Source organism: Hypanus sabinus, chromosome X1, assembly GCF_030144855.1.
Source record: "Hypanus sabinus isolate sHypSab1 chromosome X1, sHypSab1.hap1, whole genome shotgun sequence".
In the NCBI taxonomy this organism is placed as follows: Eukaryota; Metazoa; Chordata; class Chondrichthyes; order Myliobatiformes; family Dasyatidae; genus Hypanus; species Hypanus sabinus.
Genome location: NC_082738.1, coordinates 65,387,852 through 65,403,257, shown reverse-complemented (window position 1 = coordinate 65,403,257; position 15,406 = coordinate 65,387,852). Strand labels below are relative to the sequence as shown.

Here is a 15,406-nt window from a genome sequence, read left to right as displayed (position 1 = left end):
CCAAATGGGGATTAATGTTCTTTCTTCTGAGTCTGTAAGCTTTTGTTGACGGGCTTTTGGGCAGATCGGCGCGAGGGGGTCGAGAGAGAGGGCGCAATGCTCTAAGCTGGGCGAGGATCGGACCCCAAAGGGGGGTCCGAGGCCGGGAGATTCTCCGAGGGGGGGGGGATGAAGCTAGATGTGCTTGGTTGACCACTCGGAGGGTCCTGTGCTGTTTGGAGAGTCGAGGAGTTCGGAGGGTCCTGAGCTGCGAGTCGAGGAGTACGGAGGGGATCGAATGGTGGCCAGAAGACTTCAGTAATTGAGCTCCAATGGTTGTGCACGAAGTGGTTTGGACTTTGATAAGTTTGGCGCCTTTTCTTTAATTTTCTCTTCATATATACTGTATCGTTATTAATCACTTAGTTATAGTAACCTTTATAAATTGTACTCATTTAATCGCATATGGTGTACTGTCTGTTTTTGGGTGAGGCGGGGACATCACACAGCATCCACACCAGCTGATTACCCAGTTTGGCGGGGCCGAAGGCTGCTCCCCCTAGATGAGAACGAGCTGAGCGAGCCTGAGGCGATCCAGGGAGTTACATTGTGGGGTGCTCGTCCGGGGTTGATTTCTGTGGAAGCTGTGTGATCACCCTCTTTAAATTGTGTCTGCGGCGAAGAGCTGGTGTGCTTTTGTGGGTGTGCGATTGCTGGTTATCGCTGTGTGTGTGTTGGGTGGGGTGGTTGCTGTTGGTAGCAATTGCCGTTGTTCGAGTTCCGACTAGTGCTGACGAAATGGTGGTGGGACCATGGGCTGTCCGTACTGTTTGGAGATTGAGGAGTGACAGGTTGGGATGTTTCAGCAGTGGTGAGCTCCGCCCAGTTATTGGAATAATGTCCAGCCCTAAAGGGGCGGAGGCGTGGGCGGAGCGGACCTCTCAGTTGTTGGGTGAGTGGCAGTGCTTGGCTGAGGAAAAGCGACAGGGACGGGTTGAAAGTTTCAGTAGGCGGGCTGGTGACTTTGTTAGAACTGTCAGGCGCAATTACCTCGAAGTGACCGCTGCCAGTTCTGGGAAAGTGTGGGAAAATGCGTGTGGTTCGACTGGAAGTCAAATGCCGCAGCTGGGGGGCTTATTATATCTGTGGCAGGAGATTGGTGGGAAGTTTTTAGGGTATCCCTTTTTGCCTAGGGGGGGCAGATAAATTGCTTGTGGTGCCAAGGGGATCAGTTGTTCCGTTGATTCGAGAGGTGTCGGGAAACTTAGAGGAGGCCCAGTGGGGGAACGGCTTGGGGTCTCTGGGGGAGCACGTTCCCAGCAATGTACCAAGGAACTCCCGAAAGGAACAGACCCTATTCCTGAAGGCTTAGAGGGGCCATGCGCACAGGTGTTGTTACGGATGGATGGAAGTCAAGTTAAAGCCATCCTCGGCACCGGGGCGCCAGTGAAGTTGCTGTACAGTTTGTTTCATAACCGTTATTGGAAGCATTTACCCTTGACAACATTGAGGACACTGGAGATTCGGGGTACCAGTGCCGGTGATTATCCAGACAACGGTTGTTGGTCAGTGAAAATGGAGTTCTTAGAGGCAAATGTGGAGGAGACTGAGGTTCATGAATCGTTAATGCTGATGTGTCCGGACCCTGTTGAGACGGGCAGCGTTTCTGTTCTAGAGAGAACCAATATCCTGCTGGTGCGCTTGGGAGCCTGCCCGGAGGAGGCGGGTGAGAGCTGTTTGGAGGCATTGTCGATGCACCCAGGGTTTCGAGCTGCTTGTGCGGACGTGTGTAGCAGCATTGGGCTGATACCGAATTCAAACAAGAGCCAGTGGTGGTACGGCCTGGGGGAAGTATCTGAGGGTGAGACCCTCTTCGTGGACGCTGCGAAATACCACAAAGGAGGGGAGTTGACTGCTGAAGACACCTCGGAGAGAGAGAGGTTGTGGCGACTGGCCCCTACAGCCGTGGAAGATGTAGGCAGCGTGTGTATGGATTATATTGCGTTGAAGAGGCGCACTGTCAGTGACCAGAATATGGCCCTGAGGGCCAGAGAGGCGATGGCCTGTCTGAGTGGTGTGAAGTGGTTTAAGGTGCTGGATCTGAGGAATGGATGTTGCCAGATCCCGATGAGTGGGGCCAACAAGGAGAAGACGGCCGTTATAAATTCCCTAGGAGTCTTCGGGTCCGAAAAGATGCCACAGGGCATATCTGGAGCCCTTGCAACCTTCCTGCGGGGCAGGTGGAAGACCATAGGGGATGTGGAGGTGTTTGGAGTTTTGGTGTATGTGGATGATCTCTTCGTATTTGGATTTGCCTCAGGAGAATATGAAGTGAGGTCGTTGCAGGAGCAGCTGAGAACTACCGAGTTAAAGTGTTTTCGGGACACGTGCCAGGGCTGGCGAAGGTCGCAGCTCGTGAGAGACTGTCTCTACGGAATCAAGTTTGAAATGAAGACGGAGAGACTGGAGAAAGTGATCTGGAACCATTCGGAAGACTTACAAGTTGGAGAGAATGAAGAAAGTTGTCTGACTGAGGGTAATAGCAAACTGAGAACCCGGAGAGGGGAGTTTGCAGAGGTGAAGAAATTACAGACGAATCTCAGAAGAGAGAAGCGGAAGCTTGAAGGGAACCTGAAGATGACCATCGACAGTTCAAATGAAGTGCAAAACCTGAAAGTTGATCTGGAAGAAGTCATGAGGAAGAAAAAGCTGGAGAGAAGTGCAGTGAATACTGAACAGGAGGCTGAAGAGACTGCGGGAGCAGTGCAGGCCACGTGTTTCTGTTTGGAGAAGATCAAACAGCAGCTACCGATCACAGGAATGAGGAAGAATACAGATTCGATGGATGATGTGCTGGATGTGTGGTACATGCTGCCTTTTGCTGACTTTCCCTCGATTGAGGAAGAGACCTTTGGCCCTTCTCCCATTGAGTCAGGTGTAGCGGGGAGGGTTAGCTGTATGCAGTGTGGGGCATGAGTGAGAGGTTGAGAGAGGAGTTGGTAGTGGGCCCAAGGTATCCCCAGTTGTGTCCGAGCCTGAAGGGTTTAGGTGAGGGGGTACGGAGGCCTCAGAAGGGTTAGGGAACTCCCAGATAGTTGGCCTAAGTAGCGCCTGAGGAACAGGGCGTGAGGGTTACTGTGTGGGGAGGAGATGTCACTGTTTGTGCTTGGGTTACGGTGTGTTGGCAGGAAAGGTGGCGAGTTATTTAGTAGTCATGAGGACATGACTTTTATTTGGTGGAGGAAGTGTGTAAAGGGGGTTTCTTTTTTTTCTTTGTTACTGTTGGGAAAGGGTTTCCTTTTGTTAACTAGCAGGATTGCTAATTTACTGATAACGAGAATGGTATTCCTTTGTAAACCAAAAGGGGATTAATGTTCTTTCTTCTGAGTCTGTAAGCTTTTGTTGACGGGCTTTTGGGCAGATCGGCGCGAGGGGGTCGAGAGAGAGGACGCAATGCTCTAAGCTGGGCGAGGATCGGACCCCAAAGGGGGGTCCGAGGCCGGGAGATTCTCCGGGGGGGGGGGGGGGGGGGGGAGAGAGATTAAGCTAGATGTGCTTGGTTGACCACTCGGAGGGTCCTGAGCTGTTTGGAGAGTTGAGGAGTTCGGAGGGTCCTGAGCTGCGAGTCGAGGAGTTCGGAGGGGATCGAATGGTGGCCAGAAGACTTCAGTAATTGAGCTCCAACGGTTGTGCACGAAGTGGTTTGGACTTTGATAAGCCTTTTCTTTAATTTTCTCTTCATATATACTGTATCATTATTAATCACTTAGTTATAGTAACCTTTATAAATTGTACTCATTTAATCACATATGGTGTACTGTCTGTTTTTGGGTGAGGCGGGGACATCACACAGCATCCACACCAGCTGATTACCCAGTTTGGTGGGGCCGAAGGCTGCTCCCCCTAGACGAGAACGAGCTGAGCGAGCCTGAGGCGACCCAGGGAGTTACAATAGAAATTAAAATCAGTGTGATCTTAAAAAGTCTGGTGGCCTGGTGGAAGAAGCTGTCCCAGAGCCTGTTGGTCCTGGCTTTAATGCTGAGGTACCCTTTCCTGGATGGTAACAGCAGGGGTGACTCTGGTCCCCAATGATCCTTCAGGCCCTTTTTACGCACCTATCTCTGTAAATGTCCTGAATAGTGGGAAGTTCACATCCACAGATGCACTGGGCTGTCCATATCACTCTCTGTAGAGTCCTGCGATTAAGGGAGGTACAGTTCCCGTACCAGACAGTGACGCAGCCAGTCAGGATGCTGTCAATTGTGCCCCTGTAGAAAGCACTGAGGATTTGGGGACTCCTGCCAAACTTCAACTATCTGAGGTGAAAGAGGTGCTGTTGTGCCTTTTTCACCACACAGCCAGTATATACAGACCACATGAGATCCTCAGTGATGTGTATGCTGACGAATTTAAAGCTGTTTACCCTCTTAACCCAGATCCATTGATGTCAATAGGAGTTAGCCTGTTTCCATTCCTCCTTTAATCCACAACTAGCTCCTTTGTTTCTGCGATATGGAGGGAGAGGTGGTTTTCTTGACACCACTGTGTCAAGGTGATGACTTCTCAGTAAGCTGCTTCGTTATTATTTGTGATAAGGCCAATGAATGTAGTAAAGTCAGCGAATTTAATTAGCAGATTGGAGCTGTGGGTGGTCACACAGTCATGGGTATACGGAGAGTAAAGAAGGGGAACCTCACATACATGAGGAGTAAAAATCTTTACGTTATGTCTCCGTCTGAATGTGGAATATGCAAATTATAGTAATTTGTAATAAATAGTGTGTACAGTAAGATACACAACAGAACAGTCAATATAGCTTAGAAATACAATTGTGTCAGCATGAATTAATCAGTCTGATGGCCTGGTGGAAGAAGCTGTCCCGGAGCCTTTGGTCCTGGCTTTTATGCTGTGGTACCGTTTCCCAGATGGTAGCAGCTGGAATAGTAATGACAGAGGAGACACAATGTTTTGAATAGCCTAACTCTGCTCCTGTGTCTCATGGTCTTGTGGACTGGAGAGCATGTCTTATGTGGATAGGTTGAGTGGGCTAGGGCTTTTAACTTTGGAGAAGAGGAGGCTGGAGGTGACTTGATAGAGGTGTACAAGATGGTAAGAGGCATAGATGTAGTGCTCTATGTTCTATTGTACTAATTTTGTTGTTGTTTTTAACTATCTCATTGTCATAAAATGAATTACTACATAGGGATTAAAGTAACCAACTCTTCCACCAATGGCTATACCTCAAAGTGAGGGCTGCCCAGTAGTTCCGCAGACTACTGAGTTCCCTGCCACCACACAGGTCTCATCACTTACAAAGCATCAGTAGCATTATACTGTTTACTTTTTAACTTGTCAATCTTTTGGAATATACACATTTTATTATTTGTTAATCTGCATCTACATCAATGAAGCTGTAGAGGAGCGTGTATCAGGCTTCAAATTCCTCGGTGTCCACATTTCCGAGGATCTCACCTGGTCCCTGAACTCCTCCATCCTGATCAAAGAGGCGCAACAACGACTGGGGGAATGCCATACTAGATCTAGAATTTGGTAACGAACCGGGTCAGGTCACAGATCTCTCAGTGGGTGAGCATCTGGGGGACAGTGATCACCACTCCCTGGCCTTTAACATTATCATGGAAAAGGATAGAATCATAGAGGACAGGAACATTTTTAATTGGGGAAGGGCAAATTATGAGGCTATAAGGCTAGAACTTGCGGGTGTGAATTGGGATGATGCTTTTGCAGGGAAATGTACTATGGACATGTGGTCGATGTTTAGGGATCTCTTGCAGGGTGTTAGGGATAAATTTGTCCCGGTGAGGAAGATAAAGAATGGTAGGGTGAAGGAACCATGGGTTACAAGTGAAGTGAAGAATCTAGTCAGATGGAAGAAGGCAGCATATGTGAGGTTTAGGAAGCAAGGATCAGATGAGTCTATTGAGGAATATAGGGTAGCAAGAAAGGAGCTTAAGAAGGGGCTGAAGAGAGCAAGAAGGGGGCATGAGAAGGAACTGGCGTGTAGAGTAGAGGAAAACCCCAAGGCATTCTTCAATTATATGAAGAACAAAAGGTTGACAGGAGTGAAGATAGGACCAATTAAAGATAAAGGTGGGAAGATGTGCCTGGAGGCTGTGGAAGTGAACGAGGTCCTCAATGAATACTTCTCTTCGGTATTCACCACTGAGAGGGAACTTGATGACGATGAGGACAATATGAGTGAGGTTGATGTTCTGGAGCGTTGATATTAAGGGAGAGGAGGTGTTGGTGGAGCATGTTGATATTAAGGGAAAAGAGGTGTTGGAGTTGTTAAAATACATTAGGACGGATAAGTCCCTGGGGCCTGATGGAATATTCCCCAGGCTGCTCCACGAGGCAAGGGAAGAGATTGCTGAGCCTCTGGCTAGGATCTTTATGTCCTCGTTGTCCATGGGAATGGCACCAAAGGATTGGAGAGAGGCGAATGTTGTCCCCTTGTTCAAAAAGGTAGTAGGGATAGTCTGGGTAATTATAGACCAGTGAGCCTTATGTCTGCAGTGGGAAAGCTGTTGGAAAAGATTCTTAGAGATAGGATCTATGGGCATTTAGAGAATCATGGTCTGATCAGGGACAGTCACCATGGCTTTGTGAAGGGCAGATCGTGTCTAACAAGCCTGATAGAGTTCTTTGAGGAGGTGACCAGGCATATAGATGAGAGTAGTGCAGTGGATGTGATCTACATGGATTTTAGTAAGGCACTTGACAAGGTACCACATGGTAGGCTTATTCAGAAAGTCAGAAGGCATGGGATCCAAGGAAATTTGGCCAGGTGGATTCAGAATTGGCTTGCCTGTGCACCATCAAGAAAGCTCACCTCTGTCCCAGGATACTGACGGACTTTTACCGCTGTACCATTGACAGCTGAACCAACTGCATCTCAGTGTGGTATGGCAAATGTTCCATATTGGACTGCAAATCACTCCAGCATGTGGTGAAAACTGCCCAGCAGATTATCAGCACCCAATTGCCCACCATTGAGAACATCTACCATAAACGTTGCCTGGGCAGGGCGAAAAGCATTATCAAGGATGCATCTCACCCTAACCATGGACTTTTTACTCTCCTCCCATCCGGTAGGTGCTACAGGAGCCTCCGCTCCTGCACCAGCAGGTACAGGAAGAGTTTTTTCCCTGTGGCTGTAACCCTGCTGAACCTCACATCACAGCGCTAAGTGGTATTGCACCGTATTGTACTGTCTCAGTACTTTTATATTTGTATGCTGTAGTACTTACTTTTTATTCGCAGTTATTTTGTAAATAACACTATTCTTTGCATTTCATTGGCTTTGTATCTGTACTCGGCAGAATGACAATAAAGTTGAATCTAATCTAATCTATTTGCGGGTAATATGACTTTATAATGAGCATGTGAGTTATACGTGCCGTGTTCTGCACCTTGGTCTAAAGCAGGGGTCGGCAACCCACGGCTCTGGAGCCGCATGCGCTCTTTCATCTCTGTGCTGCGGCTCCCTGTGGCTTTGGAAAATAAATGATGAGTATTTAATTAAAATGTATTTTATGTTAGTTTGTTAGTTTTTGAAATGTAATTCTAAATTTGAAGATTATGGTGATCTTGTACAATCTAAATAAAACGTGTTTTTTGTCGCTATTAATATACGTCACCACTGCCAATGCCTGACACCCGCCAGTGCGCAATTTCTTTAATTTTTCGATCCAAGGTAGGCTAACTATGGAGAATTCTAAAAAAAGAAAAGTTACTGAAGAAAACACAACGTTTAATGATACGTGGGCAGATTCATTTGCTTTCACTGCTGACGAGACTGGTTTACCGGTATGCTTAATATGCAATGAGAAACTAGCAAACAACAAAAAGTCAAATGTCGCAAGACATTTCCAGAATAAACATGCAGCCTTTGCTCAAAAGTATCCGGTTGGAGATGAGAGAAAAAAAGCCGGTTCGGAACTGATGCGGAAGGTTGATCTGAGCAAAAATCATTTCAAGAAGTGGATGAAGTCTGGAAAATCAACTACATATGCTAGTTTTGTTGCCGCTCAGGAAATAGTCAGGCACGGGAAGCAGTTTACAGATGGAGAATATATAAAAGAATCTTTCATTAAGATTTCAGAACATCTATTCACGGACTTTAAAAACAAGAGTGAAATTGTGCAGAAAATCAGGGATATGCCCCTCTCTGCAAAGACTGTCAAAGGCAGAACCATAAAAATGGCAGAAGACATCACAAGACAGCAAATTAAAGACATCAATTCAGCTGTGGCCTACTCGATTGCCTGTGACGAGTCTAAAGACAAAGGTGATATTGAACAAATAGCGCTGTTCTGCCGGTATGTAAACTCTCCCGGGCCACAGGAAGAAATGATTGAGTTGATACTTCTAAAAGGCCAAACACGGGGGGAGTACATCTGTGAGGCTGTCTTAAATTGTTTAAGAGCCAAAGGAATAAAGACCACCCACCTGGTGTCAGTAGCTACTGATGGGGCACCAAGTATGACAGGAGTGCACAAGGGATTTGTGGTTTTACTGCAGAAGTCGCTGGACAGAAAGCTGCTGACTTTTCACAGCATCTTGCACCAAGAGTCACTGTGCGCTCAAACATTTCCTCCGGAATGCACAGAAGTAATGGATGTAGTCATTCAGATTGTCAATAAGATAATGGCAAAAAGTTTAAATCACCGTCAATTCCGTTTGTTTCTGGACGAGCTGTAAAGCGCATATTCTGATCTCCTGCTGCACAGCAAAGTCCCGTGGGAGGTGCTGAAACGCTTTGTCGCGTGTCTGGAAGAAGTGAAAACTTTCCTGGGCAGCTAAGGGCTCACCTTTCCTAAGCTGGAACAGCCAGAGTGGCTGGAAAAGCTACACTTCATGGTAGACATGACAGCACACCTGAACACGCTGAACACAGCTCTTCAGGGGAATGGACGCACAGCCATTAACCAAGTATGATAAATATTTTAATTGCCTATTATTATATGTATATTCATATTTTTTTCATTGTTCAGTGAAGTAGTCCTTTTATTTTTCAGGTTGACAGCTGGCTGACGTTATTTTTGGTTTGCTGCTGGCGGACAATTTATGTTCGGCGTTTTTCATAAATACAAGAAGGACTCAAATCGACATTGAGTATTTTACTTAAAAGTAACCTTCAACCCAACGTCTTTTTTTCGGAGTTCAACAGGTTTTTGTTGCATGCAGAAATGTAATTTCGTTTTCTCTGCAGGAGTTCATCGATTTCATAAATGCAACACGTTATAGTTTGTTTATACATAGCATAAAGGCAAAAAAAAACTTTGTATGCAGTGTTATTTCATTTTTCATTTTAAATGTCAAACGGGTTTTGTGGCTCCCATTTTTTTCTTTTCTGTGGGAAACGGGTCCAAATGGCTCTTTCAGTGGTAAAGGTTGCCGACCCCTGGTCTAAAGGAACGATTTGGTGGTATACATGTATGCGGTTGAATGACAATAAACTTGAGCTTAAGCTGCTGGCTCGTATCCCCGGCATCCTGGCTTTCATCCTCACCTCAGGTGCTGTCTGTGCGGAATTCACATATTCTCTCCATAACTGTGGAAGTTTCTTCTGACTGCTCTGGTTCCTTCCCTTATACTAAAGACGTGTGCGTTGGTAGCTTTATTGGTTACTATCACTTAATCTAGTTTGTAGTAGAGTAGTAGAATCTGGGGGCAGTGGTAAATTAGTTTATTACTGTCATATGTACTGAGATACAGTGGAAAAACTCTTTTTTTCATGCCATCCATACAGTTCAGTTCATTACATGGTGCACTGAGGTGGTACAATGGAAAATCAATAACAGAATGGTCTGCTTTTGACTATGTCAGTTTTCTTTCTCAAATAAACACAAAGCTGTTACACTCAGTGGCCAGTTTATTAGGTACACTTGCCCATCAATGCAAATATCTAATCAGTAACCCAAACCATAAAAGCAAAAAGACATGGTTAAGAGGTTCAAACCAAACGTCAGAATGGGGAGGAAATGTGATCAAAGTGACCTTGACCATGGAATGATTGTTGGTGCCAGACGGGGTGATTTGAGTATATTGGAAACTGCTTATCTCCTGGGATTTTCCATGTACAACAGTCTCTGGAGTTTACAGAGAATGGTGTGAAAAACAAACAAAAAAAAAATCTTCTAGTGAGTGGTAGTTCTGTGGGCGAAAATACCTTGTTAATGAGAGAAGTCAGATGAGAATGGCCAGAAGGTGACAGTAAGTCAAATAACCACACATTACAACAGTGGTGTGCAGAAGAGCATCTCTGAACACACAACGTGTTGAACCTTGAAGTGCCTGGTCTACAGCAGCAGAAGACCATGCTGGGTTCCACTCCTGCAGCAAATAAAGTGACCACTGAGTGTATGTTACATATTAGGCAAAGGTACTATTGTGTTACATCAGGGAGCTGAGGGGACAATTATGCAGTTAATAAATGTTGATCACCATACCTTTTCTTTTCCACTAGCTTCCCTCGATACTGTTGAACCCTATGGACATAAATAACAGTAAGTTATTGCCATTGTCTTTTTAAAAGGAAATTGAAATTATTCACTCCTGGGACTCCATCTATTATAACCAAACTAAAGAGGAGAGAGATTAGACCTATTTAGCTGGTATTTAAGTATCTAAAATTCTCACACAACTGGGAATATATTACACAATTTCATAAAATAGTAAATCAAAAATCTGAATGTGTTCCAATGCAACTTTGTTCACATACAGTCTCCCTCTCAGCTTACAGCACAGATTCATCTACTGTACCACAGCAGATTACGTAGCATCTATGCATGCTGATGAAGTATCTTGGCTTGGAATGTCAACTATTTATTCCTCTCAATAATTGCTGCCTGACCTGCTGAGTTGATCCAGCATTTTGTGTGTATTACTCTGGATTTCCAGCAACTATAGAATCTCTTGTGATTAGGCTATAAGATTGCATAAGGTCAGAAAGAAGCTCAAATAATGAATTTTATTGCAAAGTAAGTGTGAAAAGACATTTTTAGTTTATTTATGTTTATACATATTGTCACAGCATTGTAGGCATTAACATCTGCTCTGAAGATGTAGCACTTCATGTAATAATGAATGCAATCATTTATTTTTCCTGTATTTTCACTAATACTATAAAGCTAACGTAAAATACAGCATAAACTATTGCTATTTAAAAGGAGATGCCACAAGGCTTAGCAATTTGTTCAAAGGTTTACACTTTGTCTGTGATGTACAGTAATGCTTTTTTTAACAATTAGAACAGTAAAGCACTGGAACAAGCCCTTTGGTGCACAATGTCTGTGCTTTGCACCCTTTATTGTTTGTTATTCACAGTAATATTATGTCTTTGCACTGTACTGTTGCTGCAAAACAATCAATTTCATGTCATATGTTTTTGATAATGAATCTGCTTCTGATACTCAACCCTTGGAAGATTGTTTCAGGTACCCAACACTCTGTGTGAAAAAACCCTTCCCCACCCCACCTTAGTAACTGACATTGCATTCTTGGAGTGGGGGAGTTCATTTTCTGACATTCCTTTCTTCAATGTACTGACATATTCTACACACCTGCTTTCTGGTTCTTCCTGAGAATGCACAGATCCAAACTAACCTGCAAAGACGATTAGTGGCAGAACCCTGCGGTAGAGAGCCAAACTATTTTTTATTGGACAAGGCAGGATATACAGAATTTGAATGTAGACAGTAGCAGTGTAGATCATAGCCGCAAGCATATTGATCAAATCCCTAAGAAACTGAATTCAATGGACACACTGAAACACAAGAATCATAAGAATGAAAGGGTCCATCACCACTGGCTGAACAATGCCAGACTAGGCACCAGTCTCAAAACATAGGGCAGCTATTTAGATTTGACACAAGGAGAAATTTCTTCTGCTGAAGGGTCTTGGCTCAAAATGTCAACTGTTTATTCCTCTCCATTCATGCTGCTGACCTGCTGAGCTCCTCTACCATTTTGTATATGTTGCTCTGGATTTCTAGCATTCGTAGAATGTCGCAAGAACAATAGAGCTAGTTGAGGAAGTTTGGTATGGGCCCCCAAATAGAAACATAGAAAACATAGCACAATACTGGCCCTTTGGCCCACAAATCTGTGCCAAACATACTCTTACCTTAGAAATTACCTAGGGTTACCCATAAGCCTCTATTTTCATGTACCTATCCTAATAACTTTCTACAGGGGCACAATTGAGAGCATCCTGACTGCTGCATCACTGCCTGGTATGGGAACTGTACCTCCCTTAATCGCAGAATTCTGCGGAGAGTGGTGCGGACAGCCCAGCGCATCTGCAGTTGTGAACTTCCCATGATTCAGGACATTTACAAAGACAGGTGTGTAAAAAGGGTCCACAGGATCACTGGGGACCCTAGTCAACCCAACCAAAATCTATTCCAGCTGATACCATCCGGGAAGCAGTATTGCAGCATAAAAGCCAGGACCAACAGGCTCTGGGACAGCTTTTTCCACCAGGCCATCAGACTGATTAACTCACACTGATTTGAGTGTACTCTGTATTACATTGACTGTTCTATTTATTATAAATTACTATGACTGCACATGGCACATTTAGATGGAGATGTAACATAAAGATTTTTACTCGTGTATTTGAAGGATGAAGAAAATAAAGTCAGTTCAATTCAAGTTTCAAACTTTTGTAATTCTTTTCTCCAAAAAACAACACTATTTCAACTGTTGAAGTTACACAACGTAAAGGTTGATAGATTTTTGGACTTCAAAGGTTTCAAAGGTACATTTAATGTCAGAGAAATGTATACAATATAGTGTTGGCGCATGGCCAAGTGATTAAAGTGTTCGTCTAGTTATCTGAAGGTCACTAGTTCAAGCCTTGGCTGAAGCTTGCGTGTGTGTCCTTGAGCAAGGCACTTAACCACACATTGCTCTGCGACGACACCGGTGCCAAGCTGTATGGGTCCTAATGCCCTTCCCTTGGACAACATTGGTGGCGTGGAGAGGGGAGACTTGCAGCTTGGGCAACTGCCGATCTTCTACAAAAAAATCCTTGCCCAGGCTTGCACCTGGAAACGTTCCAAGGTGCCAATCCATGGTCTATCGAGACTAACAGAGGCCTACATACAATATACATCCTGAAATGCTTTTTCTTCGCAACCATCCACAAAAACAGAGGAGTGCCCCCAAAGAATGAATGACAGTTATATGTTAGAAACTCAAAGTCCTCCCCCCAACCCCAGTGCAAGAGGTCATTCATTGGTGGCACAACACTGCGTTTAAAAATAGCTTGGGTGCTTCGGGCATTTTTTCCCCCTTGGTGGGCAACAATCAGCACTGGGTCAATAAAAAGAAAGGGGTTGTAAGTGGAGTGACCATTGTTGGAGTGGGCAACCCCTTTCTTTTTACTGACCCAGTGCTGATTGTTGCCCAATACACAACAGACACTAGCAGAGATGATGGCAGAACAGCAATGGCTGGTGTTTCTGGGGAAAATTCAGAAGGCACAGGAAAGATACATCCCAAAGATGAAGAAGTATTCTAAAGGGAAGATGAGGCAACCTTGGCTGACAAGAGAAATCAATGACAGGGTAAATGCAAAAAAGAGGTAACTAATATAGCAAAAATTAGCGGTAAGGTAGAGAATTGGGAAGCTTTTATAAACCAACAGAAGGCAACCAAAAGCCATAAAAAGAGAAAAGATGAAATGTGAAGATAAACTAGCCAATATTATAAAAAAGGATATGATTTTTTGAAGAAGTTACGAGGAATGTTGACGAGGATAAGGCAGTGGATGTAGTCTATATGGACTTCAGCAAGGCCTTTGACAAAGTTCCACATGGAAAGTTAGTTAAGAAGGTTCAGTCGTTAGGTATTAATGCTGGAGTAATAAAATGGATTCAACAGTGGCTAGATGGGAGATGCCAGAGAGTAGTGGTGGATAATTGTTTATCGGGATGGAGGCCGGTGACTAGCAGGGTGCCTCAGGGATCTGTTTTAGGCCCAATGTTGTTTGTAATATACATAAATGATCTGGATGATGGGGTGGTAAATTGGATTAGTAAGTATGCCGATGATACTAAGGTAGGAGGTGTTGTGGATAATGAGGTGGGTTTTCACAGCTTGCAGGGAGATTTATGCCGGTTAGAAGAATGGGCTGAACGTTGGCAGATGGAGTTTAATGCTGAGAAGTGTGAGGTTCTACATTTTGGCAGGAATAATCCAAATAGAACATACAGGGTAAATGGTAGGGCATTGAGGAATGCAGTGGAACAGAGAGATCTAGGAATAACAGTGCATAGTTCCCTGAAGGTGGAGTCTCATGTAGATAGGGTGGTGAAGAAGGCTTTTGGAACGCTGGCCTTTATAAATCAGAGCATTGAGTACAGAAGTTGTGATGTAATGTTAAAATTGTACAAGGCATTGGTAAGGCCAAATTTGGAATATTGTGTACAGTTCTGGTCACCGAATTATAGGAAAGATATCAATAAATTAGAGAGAGTGCAGAGACGATTTACTAGGATGTTTCCTGGGTTTCAGCACTTAGGTTACAGAGAAAGGTTGAACAAGTTAGGTCTCTATTCATTGGAGCGTAGAAGGTTGAGGGGGGATTTGATCGAGGTATTTAAAATTTTGAGAGGGATAGATAGAGTTGACGTGAATAGGCTGTTTCCATTGAGAGTAGGGGAGATTCAAACGAGAGGACATGGTTTGAGAGTTAGGGGGCAAAAGTTTAAGGGAAACACGAGGGGGTATTTCTTTACTCAGAGAGTGATAGCTGTGTGGAATGAGCTTCCTGTAGAAGTAGTAGAGGCCAGTTCAGTTGTGTCACTTAAGGTAAAATTGGATAGGTATATGGACAGGAAAGGAGTGGAGGGTTATGGGCTGAGTGCGGGTAGGTGGGACTAGGTGAGATTAAGAGTTCGGCACGGACTAGGAGGGCCGAGATGGCCTGTTTCCGTGCTGTGGTTGTTATATATGGTTATATAAAGTTTTTTCAGATGTATAGGGAGTAAAAGAGGGATGAGAGTGGATATTGGACTGCTGGAAAATGACACTGAAGAGTCAGTAATGGGGAGGGGGGGGGGCAAAGAATGACATAGGAACCTAATAAGTGTTTTGCACCAGTCTTCACTGTGGAAGATGCTAGCAGAATGTCAGAAATGTGAGAGCCTCAGGGGGCAGAACTGAGTATTATTGCTATTACTAAGGAGAAAGTACTTGGGAAGCTAAAAATTCTTAAGGTCTGAAGGTAGATAAGTCACCTGGACCAGATGGACTGCACTCCAGGGTTCTGAAGGAGGTAGCTGAAGACGTTGTACAGGCAACAGTAATGATCTTTCAAGAATCAGTAGATTCTGGAATGGTTCCAGAGGACTGGAAATTTTCAAATGTCACTGCACTCTTTAAGAAATGAGGG

The 15,406-nt window shown here is 44.5% G+C and overlaps 1 protein-coding gene across 5 annotated transcripts in view; it reads right to left on the bottom strand.

The window, feature by feature from the left end:
• The window catches only part of LOC132384975 (phosphatidylinositol 5-phosphate 4-kinase type-2 beta), a 271,613-nt gene that overhangs the window by 51,249 nt on the left and 204,958 nt on the right, over positions 1-15,406 (bottom strand). For all 5 annotated transcript variants that reach the window (XM_059956672.1, XM_059956671.1, XM_059956674.1 and 2 more), the window contains one exon: positions 10,455-10,493. In XM_059956672.1, the coding sequence (XP_059812655.1) occupies positions 10,455-10,493 (39 nt within the window). The remainder of the gene's footprint in view (positions 1-10,454; positions 10,494-15,406) is intronic.